Source organism: Notolabrus celidotus, chromosome 2 (genome assembly GCF_009762535.1).
Source record: "Notolabrus celidotus isolate fNotCel1 chromosome 2, fNotCel1.pri, whole genome shotgun sequence".
Taxonomy (NCBI): domain Eukaryota; kingdom Metazoa; phylum Chordata; class Actinopteri; order Labriformes; family Labridae; genus Notolabrus; species Notolabrus celidotus.
This window is the reverse complement of record NC_048273.1, coordinates 6,941,227-6,957,606: the sequence shown is the minus strand read 5'-3', so window position 1 is coordinate 6,957,606 and position 16,380 is coordinate 6,941,227. Positions and strand designations below refer to the sequence as shown.

The 16,380-nt window shown below is 42.8% G+C and overlaps 1 protein-coding gene across 4 annotated transcripts in view; it reads right to left on the bottom strand.

The window, feature by feature from the left end:
* Positions 1-8,704: 8,704 nt before the first annotated feature.
* The window catches only part of LOC117806974 (sex comb on midleg-like protein 2), a 29,370-nt gene continuing 21,694 nt past the window's right edge, over positions 8,705-16,380 (bottom strand). Inside the window, exons 12-15 of one of the 4 annotated variants that reach the window (XM_034675995.1) lie at positions 15,347-15,475; positions 14,897-15,118; positions 14,660-14,814; positions 8,705-12,058 (exon numbers count right to left, since the gene is read on the bottom strand). In XM_034675995.1, the coding sequence (XP_034531886.1) occupies positions 11,933-12,058; positions 14,660-14,814; positions 14,897-15,118; positions 15,347-15,475 (632 nt within the window). In that variant the 3' untranslated portion in view covers positions 8,705-11,932. Of the gene's footprint in view, positions 12,059-14,659; positions 14,818-14,896; positions 15,119-15,346; positions 15,476-16,380 lie in introns of all 4 variants that reach the window. The other 3 variants (XM_034676011.1, XM_034675986.1, XM_034676002.1) reach the window with 3 other exon arrangements.

Here is a 16,380-nt window from a genome sequence, read left to right as displayed (position 1 = left end):
AAGTGTCTAACAGCATCAGAGAAAGACCTTTTTACTGAAGATAAGACACTTTTTTTGAAAGGAGAAAGCCGTTACATAACATTTAAACACTAGATAATATAAGGCGTTTTTCGACCGGAGGAACTTTACCCCTGAACTACGTGCGTTTCAACCGGTGGAGCCAGGATCTAAATTTTGTTCAGGGGTAGATAATCTCCACCCTAAAAAGCCCCTGCTAGGGGGGTAGTACTTTTCAAAAAGCCCAGGGCTTTTGGGGGGCGGTGCCTGCAATCCTGAACGTGTCTGATTGGTAGATTAAGCGCAGTGTTTTTATTCCGCCCGCCGTCCACAATAACATCACACACATCTGTGATTCACTTGATTTCTCTTTCTTTACTTTGTTCTATCTTTTTTGTATGTGTGTGTACTTTTCAAAAGAAGAAGCTGTGATTCTCTTGATTTAGCAGCTTGTAACAGTAGTCTTCTCTCAGCCCACCGTGAATGTGTCTCTCCCGGTGTTACGGTTTTAAAAGTGACCCTGTAAACTGGAGACCTTCAGCTGAACGTGTCAGTGTTTGTGGAGTTTACACAGCTGTTAAAACACAGAGGGAGTTTTAAGATTCAATATCCTCATCAGATATTTAATGATCGTCTAAAGACGTTTATGAGGGACGCATCCGGCTGAAAGTCGGCAGTTAACAGGGTCGCTGTTATAACCAAAACACCGGCCGATCTCTGCAATCAATCAATCTTTATTTGTATAGCGCCAAATCACAACAAACGTTATCCCAAGACGCTTTTACAAACATAGGAGGTCTAGACCACTCTATCACAAATTATGAACAGAGACCCAACTTCAAGACAGGGTAAGACTCAGTCTGACCCCACCTTAATCCATCATGAGCATTGCAAATTGCAGTATTTAGCTAGTTACAGTGGCGAGGAAAAACTTCCTTTTAACAGGCAGAAACCTCAAGCAGGACCAGACTGTTTGACAGCCATCATGCCTCGACCGAGTTGGGTCTGGAAAGAGAGAGAGAGGTGATAGTGATGAGACGAGTAGTAGAAGCTGTTGCTGCCGGAGTCCAGCATGTCCACAGCAGGAGGATGCCTACAGCAGCTCAGAGGAACCTACGAGACAAGGGAGCTCAGGGACTCCAGAAAGGTCTATGGTTAGTAACTTTCAATGGGACAGGCAGAGTTAAAGTAAGTGATGGGTGGTTGGGGGGAAGGGGTTGAGATAGGATCCCAGTGTGTCAGTGCGCCAGTTCCCCCAGCAGTCTAAGCCTATAGCAGCATAACTAAGACCTGGTCCAAGTCTGATCCAGCTCTAACTATAAGCTTTATCAAAAAGGAAAGTTTTAGGCTTAATCTTAAAAGTGGAGAGGGTGTCTGCCTCCCTGACCAAGACTGGTAGATGATTCCAAAGGAGAGAGGCCTGATAACTGAAGGCTCTACCTCCCATACTACTTTTAGAGATTTTAGGTACGACCTGCAGGCCTGCGTGTTGGGAGCTTAGCGTTCTAGAGGGGTAATATGCCTCAGTTTAACTGTAGATGCTGAGTTACACGGAGGCTTCACTCTGGCTTACTTCAGCAGCGTGAAGCATGAAACAAGAACTTTCTATCCCATGATTAACTCGGGATTTCTGGAGTCAGGAAATCGCTGCTCGGCTTTTGCAACACAACATCGGGCAGATTGAAGTTGAAGTTTCAGATCTGGATCAGTTTGTCAGCTGCTTCTTGAATGAAGAGATAAACTGTCATCAAACTACTGCTGAAGGAAGCTCTGAGGTCATTACGACAAATGTGCCCTGCCTGCTTCTGCTCTCCATACAGACTGTGTTCCTCCTGCACACACCAAAGCCTGCTGATTGGTCAATGCTGCTCGGACTGTAATCCTATACTTGTGGTCCTTTCCTGTGATGTTTCTGGAAACCTTTAAAAAGAACAATCTGAGCCGGTCAGTTTCAACAACACACATACTTTCACCACAAAGATTTCACCACAGCCTTTACGGATTGTTTCCCTCGAACCTTTTATGCCTTTAGTCATTTACACACAAACATTTGTCCAAAGCCCGCGGCTCAACAGACAGAGGAATGAGTACAAATCAAGTGAAAGTTTGAATATTTATTTCACCTGTGAAGTCAGTGAAGAATGTGAAGAGGAGCTGGAGATGAATGAAACAGATAGATTAGAGAGGAGTAAGAGAAAGTACAGTGGGTGTGTCTGTAAGTGTGTTATTAGTCTGTTATTAGAGCCAGTGCTGCAGAGACTCCGCCCCCTCTTTATGTCCGTGTGAAACATTAACTCCGAGTGGTTTGTCTTCCTTTCTGTTGGACATTTTCTCCATCCCATGATTAGATCAGAGTTGTGAATGTGCGAGTTGTTGTTGTTGTTGTGTGTTTATTTATCCTGTCGAGTGCACTTTGTCATAGTTTAGTTGGAAGCGTTACAGGGTGTTGCTACATATTTCGCTCAAACTGTGTCTCCCCCCCCCCCCCCCCACATTTGTGATTAGAGCATTTCTGAAATCTGTGAATTAAAGGCCAAGAACTCCAAACATCTGGACGCAGACTGTGAGAGAACAAAGGAAAGAGAAACACATCTTCATTCATCAGATTTACTGTCGTCTGCAGAGAGAGCGCCTTGGAATGATCTCTTTGCTTTACGGGACTCCACTTTAATTTATTCTTTGTGAAACTTTATTTAAACATCTCCAAAACACACCTGGTGGTCAGTTCTCCTGCTGGTCTGCTGAAGCTCTTTCTGCTTCTAGAAACATTTCTTTATTGTGAAGGAACAACAGGGGAAACGTGCTGGCAGTTTGATGTCTGTACAGTGTTTGTGTTTTTTTTACATGGAAGGGAACTAAAAGCTCCAAAACCTGAATGTGTGTCCGTCTCTTCTTTGACATCTGATTGAAAAATGTTTTTCATGTTAGTAATTTGTTTAACAGGTAGGTGTTCTTCCTGCATTGCCCTCGGCCTGCCGCACCTCCAACGGTGCCTGTTTTGGTTAGCTGCAGGGTCATCAGCTGGGGACCACCACTCATACAGTGGGGCAAAAAAGTATTTAGTCAGCCACTGATTTTGCAAGTTCTCCCACTTAGACAGATGAGAGAGGTCTGTAATTTTCCTCAGAGGTACACTTCAACTATGAGAGACAAAATGAGAAAAAAAAATCCAGGAAATCATGTTGTAGGATTTTAAAATAATTTTTTTGTAAATTATGGTGGAAAATAAATATTTGGTCACCCACAAACAAGCAAGATTTCTGGCTCTCACAGACCTGTAACTTCTTCTTTAAGAAGCTCTTCTGTCCTCCACTCGTTACCTGTATTAATGGCACCTGTTTGAACTGGTTATCTGTATATAAGACACCTGTCCACAGCCTCGAACAGTCAGACTCCAAACTCAACCATGGACAAGACCAAAGAGCTGTCCAAGGACACCAGGAAGAAAATTGTGGACCTGCACCAGGCTGGGAAGAGTGAATCTACAATAGGCAAGCAGGTTGGTGTGAATAAATCAACTGTGGGAGCAATTGTAAGAAAATGGAAGACATACAAGACCATTGATAATCTCCCTCGATCTGGGGCCCCACGCAAGATCTCATCCCGTGGGGTCAAAATGATCATGAGAACGGTGAGCAAAAATCCCAGAACTACACGGAGGGACCTGATGAATGACCTGCAGAGAGCTGGGACCAAAGTAACAAAGGCTACCATCAGTAACACACTACGCCGAGAGGGACTCAAATCCTACAGCGCCAGGCGTGTCCCCCTGCTTAAGCCAGTACATGTCCAGGCCCGTCTGAAGTTTGCCAGAGAGCATATGGATGATCCAGAAGAGGATTGGGAGAATATCATGTGGTCAGATGAAATCAAAATAGAACTTTTTGGTAAAAACTCAACTCGTCGTGTTTGGAGGAAGAAGAATGCTGAGTTGCATCCCAAGAACACCATGCCTCCTGTGAAGCATAGGGGGTGGAAACCTCATGCTTTGGGGCTGTTTTTCTGCAAAGGGGACAGGACGACTGATCTGTGTTAAGGGAAGAACGAACGGGGCCATGTATAGTGAGATTGCAAGCCAAAACCTCCTTCCATCAGTGAGAGCATTGAAGATGGAACGTGGCTGGGTCTTCCAGCATGACAATGATCCCAAACACACCGCTCGGGCAACGAAGGAGTGGCTCCGTAAAAAGCATTTCAAGGTCCTGGAGTGGCTTAGCCAGTCTCCAGACCTCAACCCCATAGAAAATTTGTGGAGGGAGTTGAAAGTCCGTGTTGCCCAGCGACAGTCCCAAAACATCACTGCTCTAGAGGAGATCTACATGGAGGAATGGGACAAAATACCAGCTACAGTGTGTGCAAACCTGGTGAAGACTTACAGGAAACGTTTGACCTCTGTCATTGCCAACAAAGGTTATGTTACAAAGTATTGAGTTGAACTTTTGTTATTGACCAAATACTTATTTTCCACCATAATTTGCAAATAAATTCTATAAAAATCCTACAATGGGATTTCCTGGATTTTTTTTTCTCATTTTGTCTCTCATAGTTGAAGTGTACCTCTGATGAAAATTACAGACCTCTCTCATCTTTCTAAGTGGGAGAACTTGCAAAATCAGTGGCTGACTAAATACTTTTTTGCCCCACTGTAGATGTTTCGCCCCTTAGCCCAGAACATCTCCTGGTAGCGGTGCAGTGAACAGGGACATCTCCCTGACACTCCCTCCAGCTAACCTTCTTCAGGAGCTGCTTGCTCCCCATATTTTGTTCCTTCTTCTCAGCCTCCTCTGAGAACTCCCTGGTTGCCTTGTGCAGCCTAGCTCCCCGACACCCCAAGTCTTTGAGTAGCCGTGTTGTTGAAGCTCCCACAAAGCCTCTAGCCCCCACATCCACGGGGTAGAGCTTTGCGCTCCATCCTCCTTCCCTGCACTCTGCAACCAAGTCTGCATATTTTGCCCTCTTTCTCTCGTGGGCAGCCTCCAACCCCTCCTCCCATGGCACTGTGAGCTCCACAAGGAGGGCAGATTTTCCTGCTGAGGACCATAGGACCAGGTCTGGCCGAAGGGTGGTGCTGCAGATTTCTGCTGCAAAGTGGAGCTGTCTGCCCAGGTCCACCTCAATCCTCCACTACAACCCTGGTGCTAGAAGCTTGGGTATCAGTGTCCTGTTGGTAGCAGTTGCAGGCTCCCCCTGCCTGAGGAAAGTCATCCTCTGGTGGTCCCTAGTAGGGCTCTCTCTGTTAGCCTCAACTCTTCTTCCCTCCACTACTTCAGCAGAATTATTTATTGAAAGAAATGTTTCATCACAGAAATCCCAGTTCATGAACTAAAACCAGGCTGTAAACTAAAAACTAAACCGGTTCAGCATTCAGGTGTGTAGGCAACAGCAGGTGAGGATGCTAAAATGTCTCAGTATCTGCACGCGCACACACACACACACACACACACACACACACACACACACACACACACACACACACACACACACACACACACACACACACACACACACACACACACACACACACACTTGAACTGCTTGCACTCTCAGAGACTAAACCTTGAGACAGGTTTAGCATAAGCCTTGTTTACACCTGGTATCAACATGCCTCCTAGCTGATCAGATCCAAAGTGTGTGGTTCAGGTCTTACGTACAGGTGTAAAGAAATCAAGGACACATGGATTGAGATCTGATCACTCACATGAGACAGATGATTGATGAAGAAGAGATGCGTACAGATCCATACTCCATGCCATCAGGTGATAACTTATCTTGTCTGCAGCTGTGTGAATGCATCAGCGTTAATGATTCCACCTACAATCACTTAACATCGTTTGTCATTAAATGCCATTATCTGCTGTAATTTCCTGTGATTGTGTTCAGTGTTTCTCATGTCTTCTTCTGAGGGTTAATCTGGGACTGGTATCTGTAACGTAAGCGCACTCTGCTGGTCAGAGCTGAGGAGTGCACCCTGTGTGTGTGTGTGTTTATAGATACAACTTAATTAGCTCCACTAAGATGCATACTGTTAGTTCAGTCAAGCTTAGCCTACAATATGTCAGTACATCAGTTTATCTTCACTCTTACCTTCTACACTGGAAAAAATGCCCCTCCAAAAACAAGAGAAAAAAATTATTTCAAGGTTTTTTTTACCTTGAAATAAGCAAAACAATCTGCCAATAGAACAAGTGAAAATTTACTTGGTAAGATTTCTTAAAATAAGACATAATATTTAGAAAGCTGTGATCTTAAAATTAGCAGGGAAAACTTATTTTAATCAATATTTAACCAGTATTTTAAATCTTAGTGTCTCAGAACAACAATTAGTATTTTTTCACTCAAAAAAATATTTTTGCACTAATACATTTCATGTCAGCTTCTTCATTTGAGATATATTCACCTTAATTTGAGTTGTATTATAGCAGCACTTCTCTAGGTTTAAGACCATCTTGTACTTGAAATGAGATTACAAAGTTTAATTTGAGCATTTTGAGATATAATGTCTTCTCATAGTGAGCTGGATATACTAATATTCAGTCATGTTGTTTTTTAGGATAAGCCAGCTATGCTCTAAAGTAGGTGTTTCATTGTGTGCATGTAGTTTGAGGATGTATATTTTGATCTGATTTAGAAGAAACAGTGTCTGAAAACTGAAACCCACCCTTAAAAACAACAACTTCTTTCTTTCTTTTATCAATGGAGCTGTTATCTGATAGATTCTCCAATAAAATGCATTTACTTAAATCAAGTAAAGTGTTCATCTTAAATCAAGATTATCCATCTTCTACAAATAAGATCTCAGCTTGAAAAATGTCTGAAATGTAAAATAAACCTTGTTTCTTCTAAATTACAACTCAAAACAAGATCATTTCAAGATTGTCTGACTTAACAAGATATTTAAGATGTCTTAAAACAAGTCCCTCTATCTTGCTCAAATATTACTTGTTAAGTAAATGTATCTTAAATCAAGTGGGAGAAGACTTTTTGACTAAAAATGAGACAATTTCACTTGGTAAGATTTTGAGTTTTTGCAGTGTACACATCTAATTCTCAATTGTATTCCCTGCCTGCACTTCCTGCTTCCTCTACTTAAATCCCTTTGCAACCCGCCTATAAAGGCCAAATTCGACCAGATCCATCCCGGCACCAGATCTGATAGGTTTCTACTCTAGTCAATCTGTAAACACCTTCTCATTCAAGGGTTTGTATTTATTTAAATTATTTGAAACACTATAGATTAATACCAAAGACATCAAAACTATGAAAGAACATATATGGAATTATTTAATGAACAAAAAAAGTGTTAAACAAAGCAGAATATGTTTTATATTTTAGATTCTGTAAAGTAGCCCCCTTTTTCCTTCATGACAGCTTTGCACACTCTTGGTATTCTCTCAGTCTGCTTCATGAAGTGGTCTCCTGGACTGGTTTCTAATTAACATGAGCCTTGTCAAGAGTTCATTTGTAGAATGACTTGCCTTCTTAATGTGTTTGAGACCATCAGTTGTGTTGTTCAGAGGTAGGGTTAGTACACAATGGATAGCCCTATTTGACTACTGTTGTAATCCAGATTATGGCAAAACCAGATTATTTCATAGTTTTGATGTCTTCAGTATTAATCTATAATGTGGAAAATAATTAAAATAAATAAAAACCATTGAATGAGAAGGTCTGTCCAAACTTTTGTATAAAGTGTATATATGTTTATAACGTACATACAGTATCTCACAAAAGTGAGTACACCCCTCACATTTCCTCTAAAGCTGATGCACAAGAAAGTTTGAAAACAGTTTGCTAAAGACAAGCAGACTAAGGATATGGATTACTGGAACCATGTCTTGTGGTCTGATGAGACCAAGATAAACTTATTTGGTTAAGATGGTGTCAAGCATGTGTGGCGGCGCCCAGGTGAGGAGTACAAAGACAAGTGTGTCTTGCCTACAGTCAAGCATGTTGGTGGGAGTGTCATGGTCTGGGGCTGCATGGGTCCTGCCGGCACTGGGGAGCTACAGTTCATTGAGGGAACCATGAATGCCAACATGTACTGTGACATACTAAAGCAGAGCATGATCCCCTCCCTTCAAAAACTGGGCCGTAGGGCAGTACTCCAACATGATAACGACCCCAAACACACCTCCAAGACGACCACCGCCTTGCCAAAGAAGCTGAGGGTGAAGGTGATGGAGTGGCCAAGCATGTCTCCAGACCTAAACCCTATTGAGCATCTGTGGGGCATCCTCAAACGGAAGGTGGAGGAGCACAAGGTCTCTAACGTCCACCAGCTCTGTGATGTCGTCATGGAGGAGTGGAAGAGGATTCCAGTGGCAACCTGTGAAGCTCTGGTGAACTCCATGCCCAAGAGGGTTAAGGCAGTGCTGGAAAATAATGGTGGCCACACAAAATATTGACACTTTGGGCCCAATTTGGACATTTTCACTTATAGGGGTACTCACTTTTGTTGCCGGTGGTTTAGACATTAAGGGTTGTGTGTTGACAGTAAATTTACACTGTTATACAAGCTGTACACTGACTACTTTACATTGTATCAAAGTGTCATTTCTTCAGTGTTGTCCCATGAAAAGATAGAATTAAATATGTGCAGAAATGTGAGGGGTGTACTCACTTTTGTGAGATACTGTACATCATACTTCTCTCTGCAGAGACTTCCTCAGTCTCAATCTCTGGTTAAAATCAATAACAACACATCATCTGTTTTTGCAGGTTTATAAAAACAAAGAAAGGAGATACACAACATCATAAACACATACTGTTTATCTGATGTGACATAATGGACAAGTGACATTTTGCAACACATATTTTTCAAGTACTTAAAAGAAGATGCAAGAAAAAGGAGAAGAAGAAGAAGAAGAAGGGCGAGAGGAATCAACAGCACTTGGATCCTGTGTTGAATATCATATGGCACGAAGTCTTTTTAAAATCAATGCGGGGAAAGTTGTGTAAAGTACATTATAAACAGTTTGCTACAAAAAGCTTGTACTAACAAAGACCACATAAACCTGAGAGATGTCGTAGGTAGAGCAAGGCAGAGTCTATCACTGGGAGTATTGGAACTAAAAAGCGCTGCTGTGTTTAGTATTCAAAAGCAGAATGGAATATTCACCGCGTCCCCGTCCACCATTATTTTCACATTTCTAGCTTAATGTATATGATTTCCTTCAAATATTAAAGTTTCTACAAAATGTACATTCTGTCGCTGATATTCATGGTTAAACCCATAAAACTGTACAAATCTGTTTTCATCCTAACAGTGATCTGAGCGGTCAGAAGAGACAACACTGAGGCGGCTGCAGGCGGACCGACGAGCTCAGAGTCCACAGAGCCTTTCATTCAGACGATGCTTTAACGGCTTGTTTACCAAGAGGAGGAGGAGGAGGAGGAGGAGGAGGAGGAGGAGGAGGAGGAAGCATGTGTGGCAGCTTTTAGGAGAACCAACAAATAGTTTTCTCAGAGCAATTCCACTTTGTTGATTCTAACACTGTTGCTCTTAGAAAGGTGCGGGCCAAGGAAACACTTGTTTTGGTTTGTGTCTCTGTCCCAAGCAGCTTAGATTTATCCGAGAGATACTTTCATAACAGAGAAAGAAAGAAGCGTCCAGCTTTAGGTATGAGGCAAAGACACCCCTTCTAATTTCTAATACTCAGTGAAACTTCCTCGTTATATTCAATATGAGTCTCATTCACTTCAAGTTTTATTCTTTCATTTACAGATATGAGCCAAAAACCAGGCTTGAGTTCCTTCTGATGAGTAAGAGTAGCAACTTAGGAAGCTGTCAGGTGAATGTGACTTATATTAAAGGGGATAGTTTAGGGGGTTGTATGAGGCACTTGTCAATAATAAATGCATCACCCACTAGAGGTGGGAAAAAATATCGATACAGCAATATATCACAATACTTTAACCTCCAATGTGATACCGATATTTCAACTATAAATAAAAATTCATATTTTAGCCGAGTTGGAGCTAAAATACGGATTCAGTACTTCAAAAACAATAAAGTGGAAAAGTTGTTTTCAATCAAATAGGTTTGTCTTAATATGTCCTTTCAATTGGAGTAATATTGTGTGATTAAAATATCCACCATCTTTATTTTTTTCTTAGTTTACTGTGTAGAATATCCCAATATACCACAGTATTGTGATATCGTGATACTATCATATCGTGGCCCAAGTATCGTGATGCGTATCCTATCGTGAATTTCTTGCAAATACTCACCCCTATCACCCACAGGGGATCCAGGTCGTATCGACTCCTGAAGAACCAATACGGAGGCTAGCCTATCAATAGCTACAGGCGAGGTCGGCTCTACCATGTAGCTTCGCTGATTTGAAGAAGCTCCCACACAAATATCACCGTAGCCAGGATGTGATTGACGCCGGTGTGTGTCCTGCCTGCTTTTGCTCTCCATACCTGCCTGTTTTTCCTGCAGACACCAAAACCTGCTGATACATGATTGGTAGGGATGGACATTTCAAGCCAAAATACTATTCCATAATCATCAGCAGCTATTCAAGATTATCTTATTTTTTTAAAGTTATATTCTTTTGGCCTTTTAGCCTTTATTTTACAGGACAGCTGAAAAGAGAGAGGAAATGTGGGGAGTAGAGAGCGGGGGAAGACATGCAGGAAGTGGTCGACCAGCCGGGAATTGAACCGTCGACCCCTGCGATGAGGACTGTAGCCTCTGTACGTGGGGCGCTTAGACCGCTAGGCCACCAGCGCCCCTATTCGACGATTATTTGAATAACCTAGAGAGAAATAAATCATCAGATCGCTGCGGACTACGTCGGTGTTTCCTGCCTGCTTTTGCTCTCCGTACAGACTGCTTTTCCATCATACGCAAGAGCCTGCTGAAACGTGATTGGTCAATACAACTCGGACTACAAACGGAAACCAGGAACACTACCCATGCTGAAAATCAAGACCACAGTGTGCACAAACTTGGACTGGCTGAAGTACCTGGTTCAAGGGGTCCAGTTTGCTATTTAGCTGATCAGTACCTCATACAACCAAACTACAAAAGACCTGGACCATCCTGTCCATGCTCTTTGGGTGATACTCGTCATGAGAGAAGGCCTCCTTCCCCGCCCTGCACTGAAGTAAAGCTCTGTGGACTCAGGCCCTCGCATGATTAAACATATGAAATGAAAGCTTAACATAGAAAGCCCTTAGACATGTCTGTTTGCACATCCTAAACAATCTGTCCATTGAAATGGATCAGCCTGTAACGTGTGATGGCAGTTTTGATAAGAACTGCGCATGGACCAGGAGGGAGGCAACGGAGGGCCAGCTAAGACACAATATCAACACATCGTGCCACGCGGCAGAGGATGATCCTGCGGGACACTTGTGGAAAACGTGAGAGCTTCCTTTAAAAACGTAATGATGCTGACGATATTCAAGCAAATGAAAGAGTCTGTCCGATGCTCCACACTTGAGGCATACGTGAAGAGTGAAAACAGCTGTACAGAGAGAGCATCCAGAGTCTCTTGGGGAAGAACATCTGATGGATTTGTCTTTTTTTTTTCAGTATACCAAGCCTTCCTTAACAAGTGGAAATTGGACGATAATAAAAACATTATATAAGAAGAAACATTCTCCATCTTTGGGGGATCCAAAACCAGGATCAAAAGATTTCATCTCCGTAAAAAAAAGAGTGTCCACGTGTGCGATGCAATGTAAACACTGCAGGGGGTTCGTTCCTTTGGGATTTCAGTCAGTCAGCTTTTTCGTTCACTGATGAGGGGATGAGGTAATGTGTCAGCACTGCACGGCACACTTTCTCCGCTCTGGAAGTCAAGGAGGAAGCTGTAACATCCGTCAGAGTCACATGCGGCCCCTGCGGCCCCATGAGTCCGGCTCCGTCAGGGGGTTTATTGCTCATGGGTCTGACTGGGTGACGGGAGCGCGCCGGCTCCTCTTACAGTTTGCCCTGTTTCAGTCGATCTATGTGGTGGCAGAGCTTCAGTGCCGGTCCCAGCTTCAGACCCATGTACTTCATGATCATGTCGCTCCGAAGCAGCATCAGAGCTTTTCCATCGATCTCCTGCAGGAAGGAAATATAAAATGTGTTCATGGTTCTGTTCTACATGTTCAGTAGTGAGTAAGAGGAGGGTGGTGACAGGACTCTAGGATTCTCTAAGCCAGTGGTGGACAAACTTTTTTCAAAGAGGGTCACATTTGATGTTGTCAGAATACCTCAGGGCCAGAGGCTCCTACTGAGACTTAGGAATCATGAAAAATTATATATGAAATCTCAATTTAATAACAGTTATTTTAATTTCTTTCTCAATAAAACAGTAACTAGGAAGTCCTCAGTTCTCCACAAGCCATGTAAACATTAGCAAGCTTTATCTTCTTCTGGAGGAAAATGTTTTCATTAGGGTCGGGCAATGTGGGAGAAATATTGTATCATTATTTTCCTTTGGCAGATCACAATCTGGATTTCATCACACTTCTTTTTCATGTTGATTTAAAGACTGTTCTGACCAGCAGACAGTTTAGAACAAAATAATTACTGTCCTGCATTCTGAACATTTTTTATGCACCAAAGTACGCTTTCATGCTTTTGATCTTGTCTTGTGTCCTCTTTTGTGTCTTCTGAGCTTTTAGTGTTCATCAAGAACATTTTCACATCATGATAAAAAAAACATTAATTTGAAAAACCTGTCAACTTTAAGAGTTCTTGTGTTTCTTCTTTTATTGCTGTCTTGTAGGATTCCCGGGTTTTGGCTTTTTAGACAGGTAGTCCATATGAAACTTTGTGAGATATTTCTGGATTGACTTTAGTTTTGTTTGTGCGCTTGACAGAAACTGCAAATGTACAGATGATTCAGAAGGTGATTCATTTGATTGTGAAAATTAATATTCCACTGTGGAAAAAAAATACACATCGGCGGCTGCTTTGCGAGTGGGCGCACTGCATGACGGGTCAGGGACAGGTCACAGGAGTCACACATGCACAGCGTGAAGCAGACGGCAGAGAGAAATCTTTCCGTCCCTGGATCCTCAGTGCGCTCTGAACGTGTCTTTTCCTCCACTGGGAACATAGTGAATAAAAGGGATCTGGCCTCTTCACACTGACTGTCTTGTGTTTTTGGTAAACAACCTGTCAGGCCTAAGTCCCCACATTGACAGTGGACTAAAAGAGCCCAACAATCAGGGACACTGGGATAAAATGCAGGTTTTCCTCTTTTTTATACAAGCGCCAAGAATGTAAGTGGACTAGTTTTTCGTTTTTAGCTTTAACTTCAATTAATGTTAATAATGTTTGCTCCAATCACTGAATGAAGCCTGCCTATATTAGGGACAAGAGTCAGGACCTTTTATTGCTCGCACAAGTCTTGCTCAGCACTCACTCAGTGCATCCTCTTTTGTGTTTTCTGAACTTTTAGTGTTCATCAAGAACATTTTCACATCATGGTAAAATCATGAATTTGAAAACCTGTCAGCTTTAAGAGTTCTTGTGTTTCTTCTTTATTGCCGTCTTGAAGAATTCCCAGTGCTTTGGCTTTAGACAGGTAGTCCATAAGAAGCTTTTTGAGATGTTTCTGGATTGACTTTAGTTTTGTTTGTGTGCTTGAAAGAAACTGCAAATGTACAGATGATTCAGGTGGTGATTCGTTTCTTTGCTATGAATAACACAATTTAAGATGGAAGCTTGGGGCCATAAATAAATGGACCTTGGGCCGCAATTGGCCCCCGGGCCGTACTTTAGGCCATTAGGTCATTTACTTGTTTTGTAATGTGTAGGTATGTTTTAGGCGTGTTAAATCTGAAATAAAAATACCTATACAAGTAGTTACGTCTCCTTGTATTAGTTTCTCCACCTGTTATTGACACAATATGCAGATATAGATATTCGAATGGTTTGAACCTATGTTTTTTTTTCGAGGGAATATTAAAACGTCATTTTGGAGCAATTTTGACAGCCCTAATAGTCAGCTGATTCACACAGAAACATGCTTTAAACTTCAAACACCTCCCTGATAGCTGAACCAAATATGAGACCACATGATGTTTGATCCACGTGATAGAAAATCGAAACAAAAACACGTGTTCGAGCAAGTTCTTAACAATCAATTAATCCATACTCCATTAATTGATTACATCCCTAGTGATGACATTAAAGCCTGCTCTGCTGCCGTCTAACTGTGACCGACTCTTTGGCTGACAGGGCTGGAGAGATGCTCTGTAATGTGTTATTACCTTAAAGAATTAAAGCAGGATGGACACTTTTACTGGCTCTGACTTTGTGTCAACAGATGATGAAGAAATGCTGTAAAACAGGAGTCTCGTGTAAGCTGATATGGGAGCTGAGTGTGGCGCCAAACTAAAAAAAGGATGCAGTGACGATGAAGTTGCTGCAGCTGCTGGTCATGCTCACTGCTCCAGATTTTAAGAAAGTTGTATTTCCAAGTCCTCCATGAAGGTGCTAATGTCACCCCTTTACTGTAAAGCATATACCTTATGCCTCAATGAGCCTCAACTTTTAATGTCTATACTTCCCAACAAAGCAGTTCAGAAACCCTTACAGGACAGGGAGGACTTGTTTCAGCTTTGTGGGAATAACGACTGAATCTGCGTTTCACAAGAAGCTTGAAAATATTTGGTACCAAAAATCTGTCTGTGATCAGTGTTAACTTACGTGTTTTCTGAAGAGTTCAGCGTGTGGAGCTAGCGCTGTGGGGTCTGCATCCCTCACAAACTGCATCACCTCCTCGATGGACCAGGAGGACGGGTTCTTGTTGGGAAGCCGTGGACTCTCCCGCTCAGGAGCTTCAGGACCTGTGGTTGAGCTGGCTGCTGCCAGAGCACAAAACACATTAAACAAGCCAGGCAGAGAGTAACTGAACGTCTTACTTCCACAGAGCGTTTACTGCACCTTCCACTCGTCTGAGAGGCGGCGTGGAGCCGAGCTCTGCAGGGTTGGAGGAGTGGCGGCGCATGGCTGTGGCGTTGCCGGCGTGGTACATGCTGCTGGTCTGGGAGTGGTACTCTGAGGAGCTGCGTGCTGTTTGGGGTCGGGGGGTCATGGAGTTGGAGGCTGAGTCCATGTAGCGCTGCTCCTTTATGTGACCGTTCTCTTCATGAGGCAGAGTCTCTGCTGAAGAGAGGAAGGAACACAACTCACATTCAGATGATGTCCTCTGAAAGCTTCCACTTCCTCCAGCCTCCAGAAGAACAAGCAACACATAACAACACCTGGATAACTGAGCAGCATTCTGGCTGCAATAAGGAGACATTTAACATTGAAATGAGTCTCCAGCATTAAATCTAAATTAGACCACTGAGGGTGTTTCAAATCTAAAAACATCTGCAGAGCGAGCCGTACCCTCTGAAGGATGAGCTTCAGGTCGTAAATGTTTGGGTGACAGAGGCGCTGCGTACGGGGGAGACACTCCAGACAGACTCCGTTTACTTCCCCGAGCCAGAGATGGAGTGTCCAACGCCTCCTCTTTCACTGAAACACACAAACAAGAACAAGTCCAGGTGTGTTGTTTGTGCACTCATGCCTTAGAACAACACAAACATACACAGATGTAGTTCAGAACTCCTTTAAAGGTGACATATCATGCAAAATCGACTTTTTATGGTTCTCTACCTGAAATATGTGTCCCTGGCATGTCTACAAACCCCCTGAAAATGAAAAAAATCCATTCTGCCCCTGTTCTGATTTCTCAACCTTTCTGTAAATGTGTGCTGAAACCAGCCGTTTCAGTTTTCAGTGTTTTTCATACGTCACAACGACATCCGGTCTGTAACTGAAGTCAGAGCTCAGAGCTTGTTCAGCCCATAGACTGTATAAAATACAACTCAACCCCTCCTCCGTTTTTCATTCCCTGCACACATGTGTGCTAACAAGGAGCTTAGGAGGGAGGCATGCTAGTTGTAGGCTGTCTTAATAAACACAAAGGTCGGTTTTACTCCCCACGTCTGCAGATTTGAAGATCTAGTGGATGATTTTTATTTTTCATGTAAAAGTGCTTGTGCTAGTTAGCATAGCCACATAGCTACATGTTTGTAGCTGTGTACCAAGACACACGTCGACATGCTGACAAATAAAACAACAAGAAACACAAAATCTGTGACCAATCGTTCAGAAAGGTCCTGCTGCAGGCGCCTCTCTGTCAGGATCAGATTCTGGATCAGATTCAGAGGGTTGAAGTAACGCGGGTCTGTGAGCAGCCGTGTATATGCAGCCAACATGTAAACATTAGATCAATGTGCTGGACAGCCGAGGCCACACCCACTTCCTGAGGGGGCGTGGTCAGAGAGAAAACAGACCGTTCTGAGCAGGGCTGAAGATGAGGGTTTTTCAAGCATGCCAAAATCTGATTTCAAAGTGTTTTTTTGAGCATAAACTTT